Source organism: Echinococcus granulosus, assembly GCF_000524195.1.
Source record: "Echinococcus granulosus chromosome Unknown EG_S00001, whole genome shotgun sequence".
NCBI classification, from domain to species: Eukaryota; Metazoa; Platyhelminthes; class Cestoda; order Cyclophyllidea; family Taeniidae; genus Echinococcus; species Echinococcus granulosus.
This window is the reverse complement of record NW_020170381.1, coordinates 2,651,202-2,671,858: the sequence shown is the minus strand read 5'-3', so window position 1 is coordinate 2,671,858 and position 20,657 is coordinate 2,651,202. Positions and strand designations below refer to the sequence as shown.

At 42.6% G+C, this 20,657-nt stretch overlaps 1 protein-coding gene across 1 annotated transcript in view; it reads left to right on the top strand. All coding sequences in view use genetic code 11, as the record gives it.

Annotated features, from left to right (window-relative positions):
• EGR_00298 (Liprin-alpha-3) overlaps positions 1–20,657 on the top strand; it is a gene marked incomplete at both ends in the record, with an annotated part of 32,468 nt that overhangs the window by 1,857 nt on the left and 9,954 nt on the right. Inside the window, 11 exons of the mRNA XM_024489547.1 lie at positions 3,370–3,647; positions 4,105–4,281; positions 5,820–6,176; positions 8,555–8,774; positions 9,768–9,917; positions 14,497–14,558; positions 15,535–15,705; positions 17,196–17,609; positions 18,068–18,268; positions 19,619–19,755; positions 20,159–20,392. Coding sequence (XP_024356225.1) covers positions 3,370–3,647; positions 4,105–4,281; positions 5,820–6,176; positions 8,555–8,774; positions 9,768–9,917; positions 14,497–14,558; positions 15,535–15,705; positions 17,196–17,609; positions 18,068–18,268; positions 19,619–19,755; positions 20,159–20,392 — 2,401 coding nt within the window. The remainder of the gene's footprint in view (positions 1–3,369; positions 3,648–4,104; positions 4,282–5,819; positions 6,177–8,554; positions 8,775–9,767; positions 9,918–14,496; positions 14,559–15,534; positions 15,706–17,195; positions 17,610–18,067; positions 18,269–19,618; positions 19,756–20,158; positions 20,393–20,657) is intronic.

Genomic DNA, 20,657 nt, shown 5'->3' with positions numbered 1-20,657 from the left:
TAGTGCTCCACGCCGTCAATGATGATGCGTCTCCGTCTAGGTAGACGCCGCACTTAACTGTCAGCACAGCTGATTTCACCGCCTGCAGTACTTCAGATTTCATTGGCTATATACTCGAGCGTGTTACCTTTTCAATGTAATTAAAGCAAGAAAGTTAGCAGTCACTGTTATGTGAATAACAGTGTAGTGTTTGATGGATGTGGTTTTTTCATCATTTTAATGTAGCTTCCTAGCATTGCAGCTAAATTTGCCTTAACTATAAAGGTGAACTTCTGTATCCGTGTTTGAATTTCTCATAGCGCCTCTGAAGCCACTTTAAATGGTTTGAACCCACGTAGTACCTGCGCCTTGAACGTTGAAATATGTTTTTGATGTTCTATTTTGGGGTAGGCAACCTGTCCTACTTACCATGCGTGTTCTTCAGGTTTATCTTTTATTGTGTCACTTATGGGGTGGTAATGTATTTCAGAAATGCCAAACACCTACATTTCAGTATTCTGTAGTTCGCGCGGGATCCAATCACCACTGATGTAATGAATATAGTGTAATTTGGTGCATTCATTCCCGGCCGTTCCTTGTCTGTTTGTCTCATTCAACATCAACTTTGAATATTTGATAATAGGATGGGCCCAATGGTCTTGTTTGTATGAAAGATCTTTGCTAGACTTTGCCTCTATTTATAACTTATTACAGATAGGGGACTACGTGATCAGTCCATTCTTACGCCATTTAATTCTTGTAATAATTCTCATACTTGTCGAACCCATATTATTCTTAATCTCGGAACTTAAGGCTATGGTTGACGCAAATTCTCCGATAACAGAAACAGTTATCCTATCACTTGAAGTGGGCAGAGAAAGTTTATCGGCAGGGAGCTTGGCTGCGTCATGTGGAATAGCAACACAACATACGCAAAAAGGGCGACGATTTATGTTGCAAATAAAAGTCAACCGCTTGCTATTCCTGCATGCTAATGTAGTGTGTTTAAGTCTTAAAATGCGTGTTGACATCTCCACAGGATGGATCAGCGCACACATGCACATGCGAGGACATATGAAAACAGTGGAGATCCTGTTTCTCGCCCGCCCGATCATTCATTTTTCCGTAATTTTTCTGAAATTGCTGGCACTCAGTGTGAATTGCTTGATGAAATACGTTAAATGGACCCAGCCCGTGAATTAACTGAATGTTTGAGTGTACTATATCTGAATTTGGCTATTTTCTGATGCGATTTTAGATTCTTGTTTATTTTCGTGACAATTGACATCGCACACCGCTTCAAAGTTCCATTGCTCTTACCTTTCAGGTATAGTTGTAAGAGCTGCAAATAGTTTTGTGAGTATAAAGTAATGATTACCAGCAATGGATCAAGTCACTGGTTTTGGATTTCTACAAAAAAACTTTGATATCTTCATCCAAGTAGCTGGTTCAATCATGGCAAACGGCTGATACTGTCCCTTAGTCTCATAACCCGCCTTCAGGCATAGCTGAAAAATTCTACGCCTTTATACTCACTATGGGTTGGACTTGCAACCTTATAGATGTAATTTCCTCATTGTTGTTGCAACATGCGCAAGCTATGCGTTATGCTCGTTTGGAATGGCGATGTCCGCACGCATCTGGACGGTTTCTCGTGGACAAACCGACCGCTGCCCTTGCATTCAAATTAGTCACGCTAAAAGACAAACCTGGGTCTGTTCAACTTATTGGTCGCTGCCCCCTATTAGGGAAACGCGATGGGATGAGAAGTCCCATTTTTTTTAACACAGGCCACCCCGTAATTGAGGACCTTCGCGAGCAGGCACATCCTACGCCCAAGGCCTGGATATGAACGGGAAAGTGCTTTACAAGTTGTTTCCGTCTTTATGGATTGTTTTTTCTTTGACGGCGTAAAGTGGATAAATTTACTCGTAGGTACGATGTCACTTTGAGCCCATGATTAAAGTGTTAAATTAGTTAAGAGGCTCTAGTAAATAAGAAAACAGTTAATGGGTTAGACCTTGGATAAATCTTCACGACTTCTAGCACACATTCATAAAGCATCCACTTCTTGTTGGTACAATATGCACATCTGGTGGAAGGGAAGGGGAGTTTAATAATCCATCATGCTAGTTCGACTTTCTGCCGACAAAGACGGTAGATGAGAAGTGAATACTTAACCTAGTTAAGATAACTTTGCAACGGTTTTGGTCAGAATGCGGCATACGGTGTATGATATTAGAGGTATATTTGAAGCAATTTTTGAAATGAGGGTGATATTTTCGGCTGAACTCCCATATTTTTTTGCGTTTACTGTTTAATGGGGTTCAAGCTCCCTTCTCTTTGATGTTCGCCGAAGAAACTTTACTTTATACTCAGTAACAATTGTTGTTATTTTCAACGGGACTTTTGGCAATGGAAGCAGTTATGGGTCGCTTCAAACCGCTCGCGATTTCGCACCTAATTTGCAGCATTAATTCGCGCTTGATTGGGACATGGATGGCATCACAACCATACTTGGTTTTGGTAGACCACGGGCGAGTTGCAAATCAGCTTAAAAATCCACTTCCTACGATTTTATCTACTCGCCACAACCTACTTAAGTCAGCCTAGGCCCACCTCCAATGCTTAAATTCCCATCTTTCACCCATCCCGTCATGTGGAATGACCTAAATTTCCCGTTTTATTTTGCCAGATTTGGGCGCCCCAACTCTTACACTTACATCACTTCAACCACGTTGAGGTGCGTAAACCATCAAAGGAAACTGCTGCATGCTATAACAATCCCTCTCTAAACTCGCGAATAAAATTTTTAAATTAGGATGGAAGTTGGCCGGTTCTGCAAGGCTAAGTGAATAGACTCCAGTAACTATCTGTTTGATTTTATAGGGATATGCTAGTCCAGAGCTTTAAATTTCTAGGCTTTGATAAATACATAGCTTAAAACCAAAACTGTGGATTTATCTTGTGCCAAATTAACTTATGTACCGATGAAATAAAAAATGAGCGAATGCTTAATTGAAATTGTACACATGTCAAGTTGCACAGCTTACACTTAACAATTTCAAAGAAAATAATTAAAAATCGTAGGCTGATTATTACCAAGGAAAGTATAAAAGCGTCTTCTCGGATGCACGTGATTTAAATGAATTGCCTCTGAAATTTTCTGAGCTCTTCTTTGCGACATTGTCACTGAGTTCTCAATACGTCACGCCTATTTCATTACAAAGGGCGCAACGGTTTTGAGGAATTCATGACAGGATAATGCAAAACAAGGCGAAAGTGGCTCGATTAATATAATCGGGTTTCTTAACCTACAGATTTGACTTAAGAGCATTTCCATTACAGTAGTTTGATGGAATAAGCACATATTTGTCATCCTTATTGCAGGCAATGGTGTAGCGACCGACCCTGAGTGCAAGAAGGACGCTGTCGACTCAGTGGAGTCACAGCCTCCCGGTGGTCCGCCCGTGAATGGTGCGGAAGTGGGAGGCGGTGGGAAGGAGGGAGGAAATGGCGAAGGCACCAACTACGCTGCCGTCGCCGCTGCGGCCGCTGCCAGCGCTGCTGCGACCGAGCGCAAACTCGTTGAAGTGACGGAGCGGGCACGTGACCTGGAATCCACCATCACAACACTTCAGAAGGAGCTTGGACGTGCACAGGATCAAGTGTGTCTCTAAGCCGTTTATTTCCTCCTGTCATAGTATTCTCCAACCATGCTAAATTCCGATTTGGCACTCGTTGATAATTATTAACAGTAACGCAACTGTAGCTTTTTTTTTAAATTTCTGAGGCTGTCAATCAAGTCTTCTTTGTGAGAAGAGTCAAAAGTACTGTCGCCTGTCTGAGTTGTGCTTGTCAAATATTGTTGTTGAATCGTACTTCATATTTTGTAGTCATCAGATACTTAATGCTCCTCAGCATCTCTACCGCCTGCATTGTGTTTAGCAATAACATGGTCCCATCAATACAGGTTATCAGCAACTTTTTGGTTACAAAATTTTTTGACGAATGTTACTCTCGTTGTTGCTTGGGTCAACTTTGTGGTCCACCAATGACCATGTGTGAGAGGCAACATTGGCAACACTTAGCCATGTTTTTTTGTCCTTCCTTCCCCATGCGAAGGTGGCGCGACTGCAGCGGGACTTGCGCGAGTCGGAGGCGCAACGCGAAGATCAGGAATCTCGCATCTCGACCTTGGAGCAGCGCTATCTTGCTGCTCAGCACGATGCCACCGCGGCCCACGAAAAGGCCAATCGCATCGACGCCGATCTTATCAGTCGCGACTCCGAGCTCAAGCAGGTAACGCCCTTTGTCACTGCAACAACACTCATCTCACTGCTTTTTTGATATATCCAAATTATGATCGGTTGGAGTTTAAAACGGTTTCTCCAGACCATGATTATGATTTGTTTTATTGAACTTCCTCAGGGTCAGGTCGTAATTATCATTTCTCACACCAATTGACTAAGAGCATATAAAAGTTAGACAGCACAAGCGATTACATGGGTTGTGAAAACTTATCATAAGGTTATTTGTTTCTTTCATGTTTTTGCGTTCTCTAAGACAAATGTCCTTCATATTTAGAAGAAATGCTCGCCACCTTTTTTAAGCATTCGAGCATTATTAATCAGGGCTTACTGTTCTCGATCATTTTACCCTTGCAGTACATTACCGATCCGGTAGAAATTTTGTAACCAATTTGATCAGCTTGCCCGAGGTTTACCCACAAAATAGCCACTTCTGTGGAATGAAACCTTCAATTTGTGGCCAAGATTTGAGGATCTATCCTTCTTAAGTATAAAGTAGATTATAGAGACATGCTAATTTTATAATGAACGCAGAAAAAGTGTGGCCTTTTTAAAAATGAAACCATTGTTTGCGAAAGTTTTCCTCCTCACATTTGTACAGAGGCCCTTTTGTAAATACACATTCACAGGATGAAGGGATGAAAAAAATACTTGGAGGCTGTGGTTTTGTATTATTCACCGAGGCTTAGTGACTGGCGCCCATTCCCATTTTAATGCTTTGCGGTGGAGACATTCCACCAGGTGTGGGTGCGGTAAGCAGTGCAGAAAAACAGTGATACTAAAAAAGCAACTTGGAGTCTTGAAAGTCTCCACAAGTGGTTTGTCATCACGATAGTGGATACTTTTTCTTGATACGACATTCAATTTCTCCATGTAGGGCATGCTGTGCTAGATTCGGCACCGAACCTAAGAACGCGTGGTCTTTAGGTCATTAAGCCTAGCCGCCGAAGGATGAAGACCGTTTAAGTTCTACGAGGCTAGATCCTCACCTACCGAAACGGTTTTTATAACATTGGTGTAGTACACTTTAGCATGGGCGGTTGCTTTAACAAAGACCGGTGTTAATTATCTTCACTTTTTGCTTCAAATGCTGCAAAGGGGTTTTCTTGCAGTTCTTCAATTTGACTTTTTTAATGAGGTATCACTTGCTATCGTTATGCGGTAAGAAACTTTTTTATTAACGAGACTTTGATTTCACGATTCTGCTGAAGGTTTTGGCTGCAATGTATTCTGATCAAATGCATTCATCGTAATAATCGTATGCAGAATACCAGAAATACTAGTCGTGCGAGGCATATCAAATTATTCTATTAATTACTAATATACCTTTTATGAATGAGGAGTACATTGAATGAAGAAGAAAACCTAAAGAAAAGTGTGATGAGAGGTTGTGTAATTTTGCGGAAGCAAGAATCTTAACCTAACTTCAGCTTAGCAACATGCATTGGTTATATTCTCGCATGAGGTGGGAAGAAATTAGATAGAATATGCATCGTGAAACCAACAGATACTAGTTCACTTCTTTTCTAGTCTGAAGAGCGGGTGAATCATCTAAAGGTAGAAGTGGACATGCTGCGAAACAAAAACGAGGACTTGCAAGTGATGCTGGAAAAATACCAGAGCCAGGAGGGCGATCAGCCGGCCCCGGTGGCTTCAGGCAGCGCTGCCTCCCCAACAGATCCCTCTGCTGTAGCCTCTGTCCCCTCCGCCACGGAGGCCAGCGAGCTGCAGGAGTCAAGCATCCGAGCGATGCGCGCCGAGCTAACCCAGGCCGATGACCGACTGCGTGAGGTGCAAGCCGCCATGGCTGAAACCCAGGCGGAGCTTCAACGCGCCAGACAGCGGGAGAGACTCAATGAAGATCATAGTGCTCGTCTCACTGCTACTGTGAGCTTCTTTCTCACTTGCTCTCCCCCCCTCCCCCTCCTATTTCCCCTTTTTCTTCATGGAAAAACACTTCATTTATCTGGGAAAGAAACGAAAAACACATGCTCCTTAATATCTTTCCTATGTGCTAAATAAGCCAAGAAGTTAAAAAATTATAGTTCATCTCAAATAGCCTCTGCCTACTGCCCTATAGATGCTTGAATGCACCTCCACCTTGTTCACTCAAAAATGTAGTTGCAGTGATTTGCAAATATTGTTCGATGAAAATCTACTCAGCAGTTGGTTTAATGATTATATCAGTTGATGTCGTAACTACCTATTCAAAATTGCTTGCAGCGGAGTAATTATTCTCCATCTCCTTTCTCAATGTCGCTTTTGCGCAATCGCCGTGTGGCTGTTTCGGTGTTAGATGGAGATCAACGCTTCCATCTAGCCAAGTGTGAGTGCGCATTGTACATGGCTGCATCACCCTGGCAGTTTAGCATTTGATGAAGAAAACGACCTTTTGGCGTATTAGGCTGTCTTGTCATGCCTTGTCGTAGATCTTCAAGCGTATCCTCTTGCTGAAAGGTCGGGTGCCTGAGTAAAACACCTATGCGGCAGTATATATATTCTGCACACAATCAGAAGCTGTTACTCAGATTTTCCGAAAATGTCTCCCTCTATACTTTCCGGTAGCTTTAAAATTTCAAATTTGTATCCCTATCATTGCAAAGTGAAGCGGAAGTGAACAATTATTTCAGCACTTCTCTTTATTATCAGGTGATCTCCCTTCGATGCTTTTAATACATTTCCTTAAAATTAAATTCCCCCACATAAAACCTAGATTTTTATTCGGTTCTTTTTAATTTCTAGCCTTTAACAATGTAACAACATTTAAAACAAGTAACCCGTGCACAGGAAATACCAAATCTCACTGATAGCCGACATATTTACCTGACGAGTTGGCAGCGACCCTTTACTGAGATTTTCTAACTATTGGAGAATCGATGGTTAATTCTCACAAATTCTTTTACACGTTGTTTATTTTTACGGTACAATGCAATCTGATTTTTCTTAAATTCACATCATTATTCATAATCTTTAGCTTTAACTCCCAATCATCGAGCTAATCCCCTTCCCCCGCTGTTGCCACTTCTAAGCTTCCCATTACATAAATGGAGAAAATAAATTCACAATCCCAAATTGAGATTGATTGGGCGTTCAGTCATTAATACCCGTACTTTTCACCTCTCACTGTGAGGTAAACGGCAGTGCCTTAAATGTCATGCATGATGTACAGCAAATCTATTACTCAAATGTGGAATTACGTATCTCCACTGAAATTTTACTATAAGACCAAGTAGGGATATTCCTACGTACTTTTGGATGACATTCCTCTATGCTGTGTCACTAATTTACCCACTCTCAAGGCGTGAGCCATTCGAAATCTCCTTGCTGGGCTTTAAAGCCTACGCATGACAGAATGGTCCATTAAATAAATGCGGCTCGTGAGGACAGATTTTGCTTCAAGTATCAAGACCTGTAGTCACTGGCGGACCAAGCGCGACGCGTTGTGCCACCATCTCCTCTGCCTGGGTTTTAGCACACTTTACCGGCACACCTGAAAGTTGTCTTTGTATGCACACGACTCATTTCCATAAGGCGAAAGCAACTGGTCGAGGGACTCGATAAGCAGCAGAGACCACCGGAGTTGGATAAATACATGAATGAGTTGGGATTTTTAAATGGAACTGGATTTCGGTGCCGATATTGGGTCATGTCTATGCCTAAGTGGCATTAACTATCTATCGTGCCGCATGTTAGATATGTTTTGTGTTTTCCAGAAAAGATGCTCAGGCGTACTATTACTCTGTGTTTAATAAACAACTTATACTCTACCTTAAAAATATAGAAAAATTTATCTTTAGTGCTTGAACTTGTATTTAGTAACTCTTTGGCAAGACCGTTGTGAGGTAAATATACTCTGCATTGACTGAATTGTGAACGTTCTGAGGGCAAATGTCCAAATTTGTTACATCCGGACCTTAAAATTTGCAATTTTTTATTTGAAAGTGAATAGTTGTCAATTATGTCGATGCCAAACATTTAAGCTTCTCAGGTGCCAAATGAAACCTGCTGACGTCACAAAGTTCGACTGTATTTCGTTATTCACTGATTTTTCTGTCTTTGACTTGAAATAACGAGTTGGATTGGAGCAGTGGTAAAGATAATCCTGATTTCTTGAGAAGAACGCCTGAAAACAACATCCTACCAATCTACTTTTTGGGTTTATGTTAGCTAGCTGTTTATTTAGAGGTCCTATTCAAGCCCTGTGTTCTCTGGCATTTGAGCATTGGCGTTTAATTGATACGTTATGCACCGCTTCTTGTGTCCAGGTCGACAAACTTTTGCTGGAGTCAAACGAACGCCTGCAGACGCATCTGCGGGAGAAGATGGCTGTGATGGAGGAGAAAAATCAATTGACAGCGGAGTTGGATCGCGTTCGCCGTCAGATGGAGTCTATTCAGTCGGAACGCGATCGACTGGTGAATGAGTTGGACCGGCTTCGGCGTCAAGCCTCGCTAGCGGAATCCCTTGACCTGCCCAATCTCAACAGTGAGTTCGCACTTTTGTTGATTTTATAGATTCAAACATTTAACCTTTTCTCTGCAAAAACTCATTTTTATTCGAGCAGAATGTGTCACTAGCTCGGGAATTATAAAACTAGATGTATTTGATCTAACATTTCCTTTTCAACAAAATATCTCACACTAACTCGTACTCATTATTTACATAAGAGAAAAGTATCCTATAAGTGTCTACTTTTCCTTTTCTGACGGAAGTCACTCAAAGATTGTCAATTTCTTTGGTTATGCTTTTAGTGATTCCTCTTGTTCTTAAAGCTCACATGAGTTGAGGAGTAAAGAATGGTGTCGGTGAAGAACAGTGTTTAACACAAAAAGATAGTTAAAAATGAATCCGAAGGGAAGAGAGCAAGGTGATTTTGTACTCCTTGTGGCAAGTGCCGAATTATGGGATTAAAATGACGGTGGGCACTACCCATTTGACCGGCACAAATCCCGTTCAAATGGCCAGAAGCATTACGTCTTACCACTTGATGGGTCTTTCGGAGCTTGAACCTATCACGGCAAATTCATAGGCTCTCGATGGATAGAATGTGCCAATATCTGCTTCAGTGATTGTATTCAGTTAAAAGATTGCTGAAGTGAATAGTCGTTTCCTTTCATTATCTTCACATCCCAATTAAACTAGTGGTCGCTTGGATAATGTAATCATCATTGCGATACTGAACGCATCCTTGTGGAATTTTTCTTGTTGGAGAAAGTGTCAAATTGTGAAAAGCCTATTCGTTTTGTTGTGCCAGTAAATCCTTTCTCGGAGGTCCAAAGGTAGCCAGCATATCTTAGCCCACATTTTTTCAAGCGCACAAGTTAGTTGCGGTGGTTATACTTGGCAGTGGTTAGCATTTTTTTAGACTATCCGTCTTTAAAGTACTGTGCTAAAGTCCACAGGGTGGGGCTTTGGCTTAAAATAATCACTTTACCCCTCAAGACTGTCATAACTGGAATGTTCACTGTCTTGTAGCAGTTTGGTGCACGCCGGGCACCGTGCGGCCACAGCGCGCGTCCCTGTTGCGCCGACCTGCGAGCCTCTACCTTTCAGCCCACGAAAAACCTGGCCCACTAAGTTGGCGCCAGAAGAACTGTTTCGGGGGATCTGCGATCATACCTTCGAAGTGTTCGTATTAGCCACTTTTGTGCACCGCTTCTCCCTTATTTTTTGTGTGCTTTCCTGCCTAATTTATAATTGCACTAACGCTATCTGCTTGCTCCCTTCCAAATTGCCCCAGAATCGCAAAATTTTTGAATCCTTAATTAACTCACAGAAATCCCGTAGGGTGCACTCCAATTAAAAGTGGTAATTGCAAGGAAATCCAAGATGTAAATAGAGCCTGCCTGCTCCCAGACCTGCCTGGAAGTGGATCTCTGTGCTGCACATTCCTGCGCCATTAATTTTAAATGCCGTCTTTAGGGGTTCTTAAGATGTGATTTTGTGCGATGGATTTGTTTAACCCCCTCCTTGATGTGATTTCCAAAGGAGCACTTGATTTCGCCTCACAGGTTAATGCCTCGGTGCGGATTAGCCTGTTTTGTAAAACCGGTCGAGTGTATTTATTTATTGTTAAAATGCTTGCAACTTGCCGATAAATTTTAGCTTACATGTGAACAATGTTTCAGTTACCGTGTGAAATGTTGTGATATTCGTGAGCCCGATTGGTTCATTCTTTTACCCAAAATAACAGGTGCCATTTTGTTGAATCAGACAAAATTATGGTTCTCAGTAATCAAAATATAGCCAATTTTGACACGACGTTCCAAAAATTGGAATGAAACATCACTTTTGCTCTGTTATTCGGTGGAAACGCTTGATGTTTACCTCCGAGTTACACATAGTGCCCATTCATTGTTCTTAGTACTTTTCAAGAAGTTGTGCCGCTGACCTTGGAGGTGGTCTCTGTGTCGTTTTTCATGCTATCCATGATAGTTGTCAGTTCGTTAAACGAAGGGAATCTTGGCTTTCAGGAATATTATTTGGTCCTTCATAAAGCACTGCCTTCAAGTGGAATCGACTGCCTTTCTTGAAATGACATCTGTTTTTTTTTGAAAATCTCCTTTCTTGCATAATTGATGCAGAAGCTCATTTTCGTTATCAGGCTATTTTGTTAAAGTACACTTTTTCATCCCCATTCATCTGTAACAAATGTTTTGTCAGTGAAAAATTTAATATCTACAAGTCAAAATAACCCTTATTTTTATGTGACTCCCGTGAAAGCAACACACTTATGTTGAAATGGTTTTCATCCTAAGTCATTGAAGCTCAGCCTATAAAATTTTAGCCTACAGGATCCAACGAATTTTACCAACAGCGTCCATTTGTGTCTGCCAATCTTGCGGTGACTGAGAGGTGTCCATGTTTACTTAGCCCAGATGAGGAATTGGAGATTTTCTGTCTTTTGCCCTTCAAAACACGTAAATTTTGGTCCCTTTGATTGACCTCCTAGCTGATGCTTGATTAGGAGTTTCAAATTTCAGGCACACAGCGAATAGGGTAGGAGAGGCGGTTGCAAAAAATTGGTGGGACGTTACCAAGTAAGTCTAGGTCCATTGATAGACTTATCTTTCACCAAACGGTATTTGGATTTCGGTTAGAGCATTAGTTGAATTGTGACGAACTTGTACCACCTAAGGAGTCCTTCACTTCAAACTCTTGCTCTTGGGGGTGAAACAAATTTACAACGCATGCATTTTTTCGAAGCATCAATGATTGGAGGCTCGCAGATTCTATTACATATTTCTGGACTGCATATAAGAAGGAGAATTCATCTTTAAGTAAGGATCTGGAAAGTTAATTGTTAGTTGCTTGGTGCTTGAAATTGAAATTCGAGGTGACACGCCCAACGTTGCGTATACTAAGTGCAATGCTCCACACTAATTTGAAATATTAGTTAACCTTGTCAGCAGATGAGACCGGTTTTATTCTTATCACTTGCTGCTCTATTTGGTTAGGTTCAGTAAATAATTAGACTAAAATTCGTGTAAGCGTTATCTTTTATGAGCATCAGACAAGCCCGCCATTACGCCAGACGAATCAAGACACGGGTCATACGAATAGGACATTTAAGGTAAGGGCAGCTACTGATGTGACCTAAAAGGTGGAAATGGCCATGCCATGTTGCACAGAGGGGTTATCTTTACGTTGCCAGATTAATAAAGTTGATTACGTCTACCCTTTCGCCGCTTTTATAAATGAAGTCTAAGTGTGAGTAATTAGCATGCAAAACTCTGGAATTTTGAGTTACTTGATTTCTTACTTGGCTGTCTCAAGCATTTCTGTACCAACCGCCCAATTTTGTCCCCTTCAAGGCGATATGCTGCTTGTGACTGTAGATAGGTATGTAAACTCACATTGTCGTTTAGACGCGAATAGCGTCTTCTGTATACCATATCACATCATCATCAAGTCGAGGCCATCGTAATGTTGTCATAAAGTGATGCTAAGGATTTTTCCAATTCCTAATCGTGTGCAATCTAAGGCGAAAAACCGAAATCGTGTGCACGCCCAGTCGGTGGATGCCAAATGAATCTACTGCGAGTCATATTCAACATCCATCTTTTCCGATTACCACCGTTCTGGCCACCACATACACCTTTTCAAGGTTACACAGGCACTTCCGGTGAGGTTTTCAACACACTTTCGCGATGATTTGTTTCTTTCCTCCCACTCGTCATACACAAATTTGTTGCTACGGTTTGTTTTGGATGACAAGGCACAGTTACATGACTGCTTGATCGTATTTTACCATATGGGAAAGGTCCTTATGGCCTTAGTGGCCGCACTGTTGAATATTGTCGCTGCCGCCGCATCGTTGAGGCCTAGGTGTGCTGCTTGTCCAAAAACGAAGTGCCACGTTTGTACGCGTGTGTGTGTGTCTGCACTTGTGTGCCGCCGACCCTCGATTTCTCACATCGCATCAGCGGGCGGCTACGGATATACGTGTCTAGGCTTACAACAACACACACGTACGCACTCGCGTGCACACACGTGTCCATCTGTGTCGACCTCTTACACACACCCACACACGCATGCATACACTATCTGATGTGCATGCGTGTGTCCAGCAATCGATTGGCCGCTTACGCGTATCCGGTGTGTCTGCGGGTGTGCGTGTGTGTGTGTGGGTATCTTTGCACTACAGAGAATACGGTATCTATTAGCTGCTGACGCATCTCGATGATGCCGTTCGCGTAGGGTTGGCCTTAGTCACCGCTTGGCACCGCTGACCCTTGCTTGCAACACGCTGTGATTCACTAGCAGCGATGGTTTTTTGACACACCTTAAGGACACTGCTTTCGCGATCGCACTCGGTGGCGGTCTACTACTGCTTTTTTAGGGAAAGCTGTGCCTTCTACAACTACGACCTAGTTTTGGGGTTAGCTTCTTAATCCCATTTTGTGGATCAGATGTTTAAATTTGCCCGAAAACTTGATAAGTAGAACTGGCAAAACACGTACAGGCTTTCGGGACCCTATAAGTTGATCTTCCTCCTGAAGTTGAAAAGCTATTTTTAAAGTCGCGGTAAAATTGAGTGTCACACCCTTTACTCAGTAAAATGTGAAGGTCTAATTCTTCAACTCACATTTCGATCTATCTTAGTTTGCACAACGGCAGTATATTATAGATGGATCCGGTAGAACGAGTTCTGTCAAGAAGCTTATACCATTTGATACGGATTTTTGCATGAAGACAGTCAACTGTTTCACTTTGCAGTCGATAGCGTCAAAGTGGCAAGCCATTGGGTGTTCTTATCTAGTGCTATAGCTTTTCCAATGTCGACGTACGGAATGGCTAAATATATTCCAAATGTTTTGTTACCGGATGCGAAACCTCAAATCATGTTCCCTTATGTTGAGGTACGGGTTCAAATACTATTTACGCACATATGCGCCATCTTTTGTGGGGTCATAAATAGCATCTCGCAAACATGGCCAATCCTATGCTGTTCTCTCCTTTCGAGACTGACTCTTAAACACTGCGAAAACACGGAGCTTATCATTGGTGTCAGATGCAGGCTGTAGTAGCAGACGCGTGTTTCCTGCAATTTTACAATGCATGAATGAAGATTTCTCGTTCAAAACTTGCTAAGCCCATCACACTTTGTTTTAATGCGCTGTTAATGTTTTTTGTGCAAAAAAAGTCGGTCCCTTACTTTCGACCTTTCTATGCGCCTTCGAATCTGATGCACATAAATTTTATCAATTAATTTACTTTTATTAGGGGACATGAACAACATTGAAAACCTACTGGTTTTCACCGCCACCAAAGTTATCGGGTTATTGTTAAAACTAGATTTTTTGATTAGACATGTAGTAATCTGCCTGAAGGTTTTCGAAGTCCGGCAACTCACATTTGGACATAGATGTAAAGGGGAACTTCTTTACACGCATGTTCAATCATATTGGAATAGGCTGTCGTTAATATCGGCGATTTCCAAAAGGAGCGGGAAAAAGTGTAATTTGATCATTTCCATTCTATTTACCTGGAGTTGTGTGATCCCAGATGGTTAGTAAACACAATGGCTTATTTATGCACGATTAAAAAAGCGTGTACTCCCCATTCACAGGGCTTACCATAATCCTCCTTAAATTCGATTTTCTGTCTACTTAAACCGATCGGTTGTAACTCCCTCTTACCCGTTTATCACTTCACTCACGCACTATTTAGGCTTGCTGAACTAGTGCCCTTCTTCGCATTTTAGACGACAGCTATTCTGGCTTCGGCAGTGGTTCACTTGCCAGAAACTCATCGCAAGTTAAAAATGTAAGTTTTCTTTTCAATTCTTTATCAGCTACAATTCTTGTTCTAAAGAAGGTATGCTCTCAATAATTACACTCCCTCAGGTAGAACATGAATGGCTGTTGTAGGTGCGTAGTCCGAATGTGCATTGGTGAAATGTAACCATGGTAATGCTGATGCAATCCGAAGAACATTAGGTTGGCCTCCCGGTGCAGCTACAAAGTCTCAAAGACTGCATGTAGCAATGCTTGAGTATGTGACATTCAAACCCACGAAATTCGAATGCAAAGGTGACTTTTGGGATGAATCATCCGTTGGTAGGAGAATAACGCGTCACAAACCCAGTTCGGGACTCACTTCTTCCAAGGAAGTGCGACATCAGTGTCACCTTCCCTGCGCAAGTTGGAAGGCGATGTCTTTAATCCCCTCTGTGCCTCGCGATGCTAAATTTAAAAACATCGAATCTGCTTATTTCCGCAAGGATGTGAAGGATCAAATAATTCGGTCTCCTAATGGCATAGATATTTTTAAAATAAGCTGAGTCCCAACATTATTGGAATACTTCCCTTGCTTCCAGAGTCTAAATAGGCAATATATTATCGACGAATGAAAAGTCAATTATGTACGTTCCAGCTAGTATGAGAGCTAGAGGAAGACATGTTGGCGTCTTGACTTACGTCACATATTTTGCGACAAAAAGTATCGTAGATGATTATCCTTCCATTTGTATGCTTAAGTCGTTTTGTTCATTTATTTCCCACTGATGTGGATGCAGGGAGTTGTTAGAAGGAGTCTGGTCAATTTTTAGTGTTTCTGTGAACCAATAAGCGTGAGCTTTGCTACCGCATTGGAAAGAGGAATTGAAAGGAGACGAATATAGTCATTTTCAAATAACCTTTTTGCTTAATTAAAGGGCTTCAAAAAATGCTAAGTAAAAATGTTTGCGGGGCTGATTATTACTGGACTCAAGATGTTATTGTCCTTTTATTTCGCACTTTAGAGTGTGGATGGTCCGACCAATGTCATTAGCCCTTCAACTGCCGTCTCAGCGAACCTCTCCGCCGATAGCAAGCCCACCGCGAACTCTCAAAACACCAGCGACGCCCAGGCGCTTGCATTACTAATTCAGGATCAATTGGATGCAATCAACAACGAAATCAAACTAATTCAGGTATGGCGATATGACTTTTATTAACACCAACCGCATAATATCGAGATGTGCCACCCGACGTTATACATGAATAATGCGCGGAGGTACGACGTATTGACGATCCTCGGGGCCGTTATAAAGACATTTCTATAATGCGAATTTTCAAAAGCCATATGTGATATTTGTCTTAAACAGATGTTAAATTGAAGAGCATCGAATGCACAAAAACCTTCTTTCGTACCTAGGCAATCATCGAATAAATAGTCAAGATTCACCAAAAATTAACGAAAAACCTGTTTTAATGCATAGTTTCCGTTCCACTCACATCTCGCATCTTACTGCTGATTTTTCTGTCTAGCAGTATCCGTTCGATTAGTTGAATTTCGGTGCAGCAAATTTGACGACAAATATTTTATTCTCGAGAAGACTCTTGACAATCATCAACTTGCACGAGACGCTGCTGCATTCTGATGCCATGAAAATGAACCATTAAAATATATTCCATGAGTTTGTATGGTGATTCCAGTATTTGCATTGCGTGTTTTTTCTATCAATGAATTCACTAATTTTGGCAAAATACAACCTTTCCGTGACTTCTCCCCAAGCCAATGAGTAAGCTTTAGTGGGTTGGGAAAAACGCAAGTATTGTTATTTTCATGCTCTGTTTCGCTTTCCCATTCCTCGTTGACACCAAACATTTGCTACGCTCGGTGCCATCGCGAAACATTTGAGAGCTTCTGGAAGGGTAAACTGAACTGAGTTTTGTCTCTGCGCAATGCCGGGAACTAAGTAGATTTGGCCATCCGTACCTTTTTTTCACATTCATCTCAGATATTGGGATTTTAACGCCGGAGAGTTTGTATGTATTGTTATTTAAAAGAAAAAGATGGTAATCGGTGTTCGAATTCCCTTTAACCCCTTTTTGGAAGCACAAAACGAACGGTTCTTAAAAATGGAAGCCGCTCAAACATCATACCGATTCGCTTCTTATCCGCATCGGAGGGCAAACAGCCACCATCGCTACCGCCACAGCTGCTGCTTCCGCACGCCTGCTTTTTTCTTCCAAATGCACCTATAAAATGCGTCCAGGGAAATTTAGATTAGAGTTATCTTCTTCTCGAATACCGAGCAAAAACACATTGCCTTACAAGTGGTATTGCACTTCTAGTCCTCCCTCGGGTCGTGGTATAAAATATTCATGTTGGTCACCACCGCACACTTTAGACCCTTTTTCGTGTTCTTCTACCAAACCTCCTTTTTACTCGTATTGCATAAAACCACAAATTATTATTTTTTTAAGATAGCTAGTGGATAAGTCAATTACTACTATAATAGACTTCTCATCAGTTTTGACCTAACCATTTGAAATTTTCCGCCCAAAACCCATTGCGGTAGCAATTTAAAGTGTTAACGCATTTAATAGGTAAGTGGTATGAACGTGATTTGGGTGATAAACTGGCACAATACCAGAAGTGATGTCAGGGCAATATGTATGTGTGCTGTTGTGACAGGAGGAGAAACAGAACACGGAGCAACTGGCAGAAGAGTTGGAGTCGCGCGTCGTGCAGCATTCGAATCCATACCTCTTCGAGGCAACAGCAACAACTGCAGCAGTGCACCAGCAAGCAGGCGGCGGCAGCCGGGGGACTACCATCGCCTCCTCGGTGCCTCCGCACCTTCCCGGTTTCGGCCCTACAGGCTGGTCACCACCGCCATCTCCGCTCACGGGCCGAGTGGGCACTCCTACCACTCTGCATACCGTCATAACCACCGGTTACGGGGCCTCCATGGTTCCTGCGCATCGTGCAACTGTTGCCGCTGCAACCCACTACCCTTACACGACGGGGCGCGCGGGACCCCTCTTCCCTGGCGGTACCCCAGCTCCACAGCGTGCCAACTCAGCCATGGCACAGCTCCTCTGTCAGGTTAGTGCTCCCCTTTTCGTTTTCTTTAATGCATGCATTTGACTCGCCACCTTGAAGGGCTTTTTGTGGGACTTCAATTTAAACATACTTGATCATTCTTTCCCACTCGTTGACACGCCAGGGTTTTGCCTATTCTATGGAAAAATGAAAAATGAAACGAGTCTAAGCTTTGTTAAATGCATTCATTATCCCATCGCCTCAAAATCAGGATTTATTTACATCACTAAGCACTAATCTCAGTTTAACTACCTACATCCAGTGGGTGACTGAAATACCATTCACAGTTTGCTCCGCCACTAAACATTCGAGAGCAGCTCCATATGAATTTTATAATGTTTGGTTCCTACACGTTTATCGTAGCCTTTTTGCCGGTTTTCTCCAATTTTGACCAGATGGTAATGCTTACCCCTTCATTTGCTGCCTGATAAACTAGTCAGCCCATAAAACATGATTTTCAGCCACAGGCACTAAACGAGTATGACGGTATCGCACCAGCCGAGAGTCATTTTCAACGCCAGCGTTCGAATCCTGAGCCGGTACAAAGACAGGGTTCATCCGTCATGACTAGTAATCCGCAGGAGAGCCCCTATGAATTTGGCCCGGACAACGTTAGCGTCAGTCAGTTGCAGATGTGGCGACCGGAGAACAACGGCGAGAAGGTACACACGTGTTAACTTGAAGACGCCTCTTCTGCCGCCGTAATTATCTTTTTCTGCCGCCACTACCGCTGCCACTGCATCATGCGCGCCACCTTTGTGGAACGCGGGCTCCCCTGTGTGACCCTCTGCAGCATGCCATTGCAGGCTACCAGCACGATACGCACGCACTCTAATTGCACGCGCTAGGCGACAATTTTACGCCCACAATCACATAACCGCTTCATCGTTTTTAATTTTGGAGTATCCCATCAAAGCCTACATCTTAATTTAAGAGGCGGTCTTAAGTTTCAAATGAGAACATTGTTGTACCGATTTAAACGACAGAATGGATAGTGATTCAAATCGGGTAAATAAATGTCCGAAGGTAATTCAGAAAAGGGAGTCACCTGTACTCCAGGCAGAATCTCGTTTTTATAGCTACATTTATCAAAACACGGAGTACTAACTTCTTTGTATCAAACCCACTTTTTTATTTAATTTTGATAAGAGATACTGTTGAATCGGGATTGAATCGGTTGTTTGCTTAATACGTTCGATCTTTTTCAGATACTAGTAATTCGCTTTCCTTTGTCGTACCGCTAAATTACCTAAGTTCGTTAATTTTATCGCAGCTGTATACCATCGCAGTGGCGGATGCGCTCCGTCCGCACGCGATTAACGTAAACCGAAGCCATCGGGCTTTTCCTTCCCCACATTCATTACGGATTGTGAATGGCGATTACGCATCTTCCGCCTTCTCATCATATCAATAAGAATATGACATTACGTTGGAGAGTTTCTAGTGTATCAGAAATGTACACACTACGCTGTAGATTTAGTGGCACTGCGAGTCGGTTTACGCACAATAGTTCAGAATTTATGATGCAACAAAGTCATCCGATAAGGTAATTGCTAACATCCGGCGGCACAAGTCCAATGACCATTTCAGCTCATAATAGTGCATAATTACATGTCCTTAGTTCTGTTTTTTCTTTTCGCACAACTTATTGCATTTGCAAGATACTCTATCTCCATCTTAAAGGTATCTTGGAAATTAATGCTGCACGTATCCTAGTCGTTTTCACCTAAAATCTACAAAATCTGCAAAGTGTCTAAATTTTTAATGCTTCTCTGTTACTCTTCTGCACAAAAAACCGCAACTCTGTCCCGATTACGAAATACCTGATCTCTTGAGACGAGCTGTAGCCATTTCTCAGCCTATTGGTTAATCCCGTTTCTGCATAGTCTCGTTCTCACCTCTCCCTCTGAACCTAACGCCCGCTCATGAATGCTCTGCTGCACCCAATCTGACCTTTCTCTCTAAATTTATTTATAGCTAATTATGAGTGTGAATGCGTGTACCCTTTCTAGGTTCCCGAGGACCTCTCCTATCCCGTTCAGAGGGCTTCCAGCAGTTTAGGACAGGCCTATCCCAACCAATCAATAAACGGCGTCAGTGCTCCCTCTCCTTTGAGACAATCTAATACCTCTAGCACTGCTCGCATTTTGTAAGTCACATGTTACTCTCTTTTCTGACTCCTGATGGTTGATTCACTTAATCACTCACAAATGTTTACAGTGTGCGTAATACTGTTTGTGGGTGCATTTTCTTGATAATCTTCCATTTTTTTCTGGAATGGGATCAGTTTAACAATGGGATAGGTGTAGTACCTGTACAGTATCATTGTAACTTTGCTCTAAAATGTCATGTAAGGGTATTTTGTGTCCAAGTCTATCAATGTATCCCATCTGGGGGAGTTTTTGAAGATATTGGCGTTCTGTCGGATTGATTTGGGTCTACATACTGTCACACCCCATTGATAATTGTTGTGATCGTTCACGTACACATGTACACGCGCGAGTGTTGTGTGCTTGTAACACTGCTTACAAACTCCAATCCGTTGCGAGCAGTAGCGGCCGTAACCGCAGCCTCCAGCACCTGATGGAAGCGGAAGCCCTGAGACTGAATGAGAGTGGCCGCCCCAACTCGGCCAGTCCGGTGCCGCCTAAGCCCCAATTTCGCGTTCCCTCTGCAACCATTGCGCAACCTCCCGCCTCCCCTGAGCCACCCCCAGGCCCCAGCCACCGGCGTCACTCCGTCCCCTCTTACCGCATTGCCGTCTCCGGTAGTGCAGTGCGCCCTAGGTACCACTTGTGAAGCAATACACACTGAAGCACGTACACCTTGCTATCATCCCGGATCAGTAGCACCGCACGCGGGCTGATTAGCTCTTGCATGGATGACTTTCCACGGAAAGCATGAACTGTTTTGGATACTGTTATGCTGCTGAATGGCTCATTCTCATTGTTCATGAGCGGTACCTGACTTGGCGTGAACAGCGCCTAATGTTAGCCAACCCCATTTTAACTTTTACCGCCTACTTGTAAAAATACGGAAAAAGTCAAAACT